Genomic DNA, 6883 nt, shown 5'->3' on the forward strand with positions numbered 1-6883 from the left:
ACAAACAAGGTTCACCACCAAGTGTGTGCTAGGAACCAAACAGATCCTCTGCCACAGCAGCCTATGCTCTTAATGCTGAGCCTTCTCTGTCTATTTTTGTTTGTTTGTTGTTTTATTTTGTTTTTATGTAGTTTTTTAAAATAGTTACGTAAAATCATAGTCACAAAGAATTGATATCATTCCCTTAAAACTGGAAATGTTACATGTGGCAGCAGCTTCTAGGATTTACTAGTGGCAATTACGTGCTGTGCTCTGTACCTGGCGATAACATGTTTAAGCAACCTGTAGCTGTTCCCAACCCTTACCTTCAGTTCAGAATAAAGCAATGGAAATATACATAGCACTCTCTTTCTGTGATTTAATTAGATCAAGATGCATACATTCAACTGTTGTGTGAGCAAACTGTCCGTTTGTCCAACCTGCTGTTTGTTAACACACCTCTCCTAGATTTCTTTACTTGACCCAAGTGAAACATTAACCTAAAACCAAAATGAGGAGACCAAAACGAAATGCCAATTAGTTTCGGTCTCCTCAGAAAGTGAATATATATAAGAACACCAGACTAGCTGCTGTCTGCGTGAATTTGTTTCAGGCTTTGAGGAAAGCATCAGAATCCATTCAGAGAACCAGTCACGTGACTCGGCTGCCTGCAGAGCAGGAGTAGACATCCCATAAACCACTTAAGGCTTCTGACTCACTAACACTCTCCACTTTGCTCTTGCCCCTCCCTTGGAGCCTGCAATCGATCAGAAGATGGCAGCTTCACTGTCAGAAAATCCCTGCTTCTTCCAACTGGCATGAGCCTCTGTAGATCACTGCAGAACGTAATCTCTCCCTGCTAAACCAGAGATTTTGGCACTTCCGGAAGATTTGCTCCTGAACAGGACCTCTTCATCTGTTTCCCCATCTCAGAGAAGTCCTCCTTCTTCTAACTCCTCGTCCTCCAACTCAAAGAAAGGGGAACGACTGTGCCTACACCCACACCCCCTGTGAAGAGGTCTACACTCTAACACGAGGTTCACATTCACAGTTGGTTAGGGCATTGGTCATTCTGTGTTGTAACACCCTGAGGCTTGCAGGACAGTCCTTAAATTCCTCCTGCCACTCCATCCCCTGTACCCTTTGTTCTGAGCCTCGGTTTCTCCATATGCCACACACACACACTTTAGAATGCCTTCCCTGCTCTAGCACTGGCAAGCCAAGGAACACATCTGTGAGGGACTACCCCTGGCTGAGCCTCACCCACCACACCCAGGTTCACCCTATAAACCTCTGCAAATCCCTAAGTGTTTTAACACATTTCACTGTGCCTTGGCCGTTCCTCCCCCACCTTCTGCTCTTCTGTTCCACCTGGCCATTTCTTCAGCACCACGCCTCTGCAAGGCATCCTGTATCTATCCTCCAATCCTGGCTGTTTCCCTCAGCTCTCCACCTAACACCTGCATCCCATCCCATCTCCTAGGGTGGGGATTTGTTTCCCTTATCAGCCCACCCTCCTCCTTGGTTACACATTTCTCTGAGCAGAATTCCTGGCAAGATAGAGCAGTGACTGTCAGCTTCAAGCCCAGAGTTTACTGGACTGGGAGTCTTTGTGGCTGTCTCAGAGACAGTAAAGGGTGATCAAGCAGGAAAAATTAGTAAAGACCCAAAAGAAGGAGAAATGAGTGGCTAAAGAATTTACTATGTGACTGGAAGTCAGGGAGAGGAGACCAGAATAAAGCCAACATCAACCCAGAGAGCACTGGCCTCAGACCACAGGCCTGAGGTGAAAGTGAGCACAGACCCAGCAGTGAGCCAGCATCGACCTTAGCCTCTACCTGAAGATCTGCGGAGGCACAGGAGCCCTGAAAGTCTCACTCCTGACACTGGAGGCTGGATTGAGGAAGTCCAGAAGGGCCTCTGAGAAGACCTTTCAGCCACAAAGAGGCTCAGGGTTCACTTGGCCACCTGGGGCCCATAGGTGGCAGCCTAGCCTCCCAAGGACTGCCTGAGCCAGCAGGAAGGGGACACAGTCAGAGAGAGGACAAAGGTGGACGCTGGCTCCAAACCTCATCCCACCAACTCTGCCTGTTTTCTCTTTGTTTTCTGGTACCATTAAGCAGTTTGCTCCAGGATCCTTGCCTAGGCTGGTAACTGGGAAAGCCTCCACCACCAAGAAGACCCTCTCTGGAAAATTGAACCTCCATCTGGTGACAACTATAGACCTGTGGGTACAGGACAAGCGCCTACCAGCTCTTCTGCTGGAAGCCACCTCCTAGTCTTGGAGGTGCTCGAGGTCCATGGAAGTCACTGTGTCCAAGGAATTGTGGCTGAATTACCCAGCATCAGGATTCCCAGTCACCACCTCTGTGTCCCCAGAATCTCCGGGAAGAAAATAGACCACTGTCTGCTGGCCTCTCCCTGGGCACACACAGAGTGCTCCTCCTAGCAGCAGAGCCAGGCCATGGCAGGCCCTACGATCCACAAGGACGTGGAGAAGAGTTCAGGATACTGTGAAGCCCCAGAGAATCTGGGCTTGTCCTTCTCCATTGAGGCAATCCTGAAGAAACCCACAGAAAGAAGAAGTTTGCCCAGACCACAAAGCATTGGTGGGGAGGACTCCAGGCAGACAACTAGCCCAGGTTCCAAGCTGGAGAGCCCCCCACAGGATCAGCCCCAAGGTAAGTGATTTCTGGTCATTTTCTTTTGTCCTGTGGTCTTGGGGAAGGGGTGGGAGACTCAAATGATCTCTGTCAATAAAATAGGGGGCTGTGACATCCAAAGGGATAGTAGATCCTAAACCAGTTGCTTTTTAAGCCTTTCAGTCTAATATAGAACTGTGGTATTCAGAGTGCAGAAGCTCATAGGCTCAGGCCATTGTGATGTGCAGGGGCCCAGAGCTGATCCTGTGACCAGGCCATGGCTGGGAATTGTCAGTCACATTCATACTGCACTGATGAGGTGGTGGGCACTTTCCTTGCATCTGGACAGAGATTGTGATAACTGGACTAATAAGAAAAGAGATGGGCAATGTTACCAAGTTATAAAGCTGGAAGTCACAAGCCTGGATCCCCAAAGCCTTACTTCTAGCACATTCTCCCCATGAGCTGAGCTCAGCCTGCATGGCTTCTAGTAGCTGAAGCTTTGTCAGGATCTGTCTTCACAGAGTCCCCAAACCCAAGTCTGTAGCCACCAGAGGGCATGAGCCTAAATAAGTAAGCAGGTCGTTGTCAGGCTCTCCTTCAAGCCAGCATCCACTCAGGGTGGTGGACACCCTAGGTGTAAGAGTTGGGGAGCTGTGTGACTTTAGGTGAGTCCCCGTCCTCTCTGATCTCAGCTTTACTCTGTGAAATAGTTCAAGAAATGTGGGGTGGGGTGGGGACTGGTGTTGGTGCTTATGAAATCTCAAAGACCATTTGGTCAGGAGTCTGTAGGCCTGGAGTGTCTCATATCAGACCCAGGTCTTACCCCTTTCCACACTTTCATCTAAGAAAATGCTGGACAGATAGCTCAGGGGAGTCCTTGACAGCATTTCCTTCCCACACAGAGCCCTTCTGCCAGCCAGTCTCCCACAGAGGTTCCTTACAGGGGCTGTGCTCAGCTGCAGGCAAAGAGAAGATCCAGAAGTGACGTTAGCAGCAGCAGGGAGCTGGCTGCTTCTCTGATAGAAGATGGCCTTGGGCTCAGCTCTCAGAAGTTCACTGGTAACTTCCAGTCAATCGAGGGTTCACAGAAGCCAGTTCACTGGGGTCTTTAACCTAGGTCTCTCTTGCTGCAGCTGTATAAATGAATATCACCCTCTCCATCACAATGAGGAGAGAGTGGGATGCTACTGATCCTGACAGAGAAGAAGAGACTGCTCTTTCTTACTGAGGATTTTAGCAAGTTCTGTGTGCATTTTCTTGGCAAAGCCAGAGCAGACACCAGAGAGTGCTGGCCAGAACCATAACCACAGCATTGGTGGATGCCCTGTAGCTCACACAGCACTTTCCTGGCCCTTGTTCTAGCTTATGGCCATATGCATGAGCCCCACTTTGGAGAAGGAAAACACAAAACAGGAGAGAAATACCTTTAAAAACTGCATGAGCTCTAAGCACTAGCATTTATCTCCAGAGGCCTTAAAGTCATGTGTGGGGACTATTTCTAGTCACAATTCAAATCCATCTGACCCTTCTTCTAGAATTCGACTTTCCCAGCTGCTGAGGTCAGGTCCTTTGGCAGCTTATGTCTTTAAGGGATCTCGGGTACAAAGCAAATAGTTGTGTGGTTATTACTATCCTAGCCCTCCTGTGGTGTCAAACGGTGCCAGTTAACCAGTAGTGGTCAGGATAGAAGGATTTCTTTTCAAGTGTGTGTGTTTGAGCAAAATAAAAAGTAAAGACGAATGCAGACAGAATGCCAATATGGCAGCCAGTACAAAGGTAAGTGTGGAAGTTTGTGGTACGTGCTGGGTACGTAGGGGAAGGACTCAAGAAAACTGACCTCTAAGGCCTAGACATGGCAATGCATAGGGAAACTAAAGCAAATCACCCATCTGGGCCTCAGTTTCCTCAAAGGAAACATGAAAGAGCAGAGATAGGTCTCCATAAAATTCCTTGACTGACTCAACAATAAATTCGCTATTAGGAAACCCTAGAGGAATCCATGATGGTCATTTTTCATAGCAGAGACTGCCTCTCTAGAGAATGTTTAGCCACAATACTATGTGGGAAGGGAACAAGCGAACGAGGAGGTCAACCATGTCAATCGTCCTCGCCCATCCCTGCCATCTGAAGAGAATGTGTTGCTGCTGGCCACTGACCTTAAGCTCCTTGTGTTTTGTCCTCTGGGATAGAACCTTCCAAGTAGGGAAGAACCTATAAACAACAGCAAAAGGTACAGGTTCCTCGTTGTCTTACTTTACATGTGTAGATCTCATGCGTTGCTTTACATGCTAGATATGACTGCAGATGATGGTTTGAATCTAAAATCCCCCAACAGGCTCAGGCTCATGTTTTGAATGCTTGCTCCCACATGGTGACACTATTTTGAGAAACTGTAGGACCTTTAAGAGATGAGGCCTGACCAGAAGAAATATATCACTTCGGAGTGGATTCCTGGCCCCAAGTTCCTCTCTCACACTATGCCTGGTCTATAACGATGTGAAGAGCCCACATACACACATAATGTCACATACCCTGGACTGCTCCATCATGCCTGCCTGCCGTGGTGAGCTATGAACCAGATGAATTTTTCCACTCTTAATTTTTCATGTCAGGCTTTATAGCCACAGTCCCTACCACTCTACCACCATTATGTAGGGAGCTTGGATTAACTGTGGCATTTAAGGCCCATGTCCAGCATGGTGACACTAGCAAGGGCAAGGCCACAAAGCTGTACTATAAGAAGGGGTGCAGGAGAATTCTTTGGGGAGACTGGGCTCAGGGAGGTGAAGGGGGTGTTCACATCTAAAGTTCATGAAGATTCAAAACCAGGCCTATCATTCAGGCTTCCCGGCCAAGCTAGAGACACTGCCCACTCTGAATTTCCTAATGAGGATAAATAAAATTAATTTCTCATGTTCTCATTCTCATGGGGATCCTTATGATAAACAAGATGGACCCTCTCAGATCTCAAAACTGGAGAAATATCTAAGCTTGTCTCTCTAAGTAAAAGGATAGTGGGCCCAACCACACACGAATTCCTCTTGGGAGGGGCTACCCCTTAAAGCCCAGAAGCTTCCAAAGTCAAAGGAGCACCAGTCAGGAAGATGCTCTCTCAGTACTGGGGACTCAGAACCTGAGAAGGAGGTCACGTCTACCTATCCAACTGGTGAACCTCTGAAATTCTAACCCCAGTGGGCAAGGGAGAGCACAGAAGAGGTCTCTTAGCGGGGTAGGCCTGGTTGGATTGCCTAGCCTCTAAGGAATCCTAGCATGTTTCTTCTGCTGCTGACGAGATGTTTATCCAAACAAAGTCTTATTCACTGTTATGAAGCATTTGAACTTGGACATATCTTTGGGGCACAATATCCCACCCATCAGGGTCTCTCACTTTCTTTATCTTACTCTCCTTCCTTTTTAGTTTCTCTTCCCTTCCTTTTCATCTCTCCTCCCATCTCTGTTCTTTTAACATTAGCCTTCTCCTTCTCCTCTGCATTTCCTGGAATCAAAGACAGCTGTTCTTCCCTGGACATTTGAAGATAGAGCCTGTGACCAGGGACCACAGTTTCCCTCATCACTTTATGATTATTGACTTTGGCTGATTGACAAGTGGACTCAGGGATCCCCATGAGCACAGACTGCAGAGAGGAGGGCAGGAAGATTATACATAAAGACATATGACAGAATACCTGACATAAACTGCTTACAGGAAGAAAGATTTACTTGAGCAAACATTTTTGAGAGGATCCAATTCATGGTCACTTGTCCCCATTCTCTTGGGCAGAACACCATGATAGTAGGGAGTGTGAAGTGAGTGGTTGTTCGCCTCGTGGTAGGAAGCGGAGAAAGAAGAGAAATCTGGAACCCTGTATAATTTTCAAAGGTATCAAATCCCAGTGACATACTTCCTCTTGCTAGGCTTCGCCTCTAAAAGTTACAACTTCTCAAAGTAACCTGGAAAAATAGGGACCAACTGTTCGAAGCATGAAATAACATATTCACAGCAGAGCAAATGTGGAGTTGGATGCCAGCATTTCTTCTAAGGGGCACATAGTTCTGTCTCCTCCACCTGATCCCATGGAACCTACTCAACGTCACCAGTACCAGAGTCACTAACTAATTTGGAAAAGGAAAGAATTATTTTGGTTCACCATTTCTTGGGCTTCACCTACAATCTATAGCCACATTGATCTATTCAATATCTAGACTGAAAAGGGAAAAGAGCCCCTGGGAGCTGCCTGTAGACCAATGAGCCTAAGAGC

General features: G+C 47.3%; 1 protein-coding gene across 2 annotated transcripts in view; it reads left to right on the top strand.

Moving 5' to 3' along the window:
* Positions 1-1980: 1980 nt before the first annotated feature.
* Isx (intestine specific homeobox) overlaps positions 1981-6883 on the top strand; it is a 16981-nt gene continuing 12078 nt past the window's right edge. For both annotated transcript variants that reach the window (XM_021219774.1, XM_021219773.1), the window contains exon 1: positions 1981-2660. In XM_021219774.1, coding sequence (XP_021075433.1) covers positions 2444-2660 — 217 coding nt within the window. In that variant the 5' untranslated portion in view covers positions 1981-2443. The remainder of the gene's footprint in view (positions 2661-6883) is intronic.

Source organism: Mus pahari, chromosome 19, assembly GCF_900095145.1.
Source record: "Mus pahari chromosome 19, PAHARI_EIJ_v1.1, whole genome shotgun sequence".
Lineage (NCBI taxonomy): Eukaryota > Metazoa > Chordata > Mammalia > Rodentia > Muridae > Mus > Mus pahari.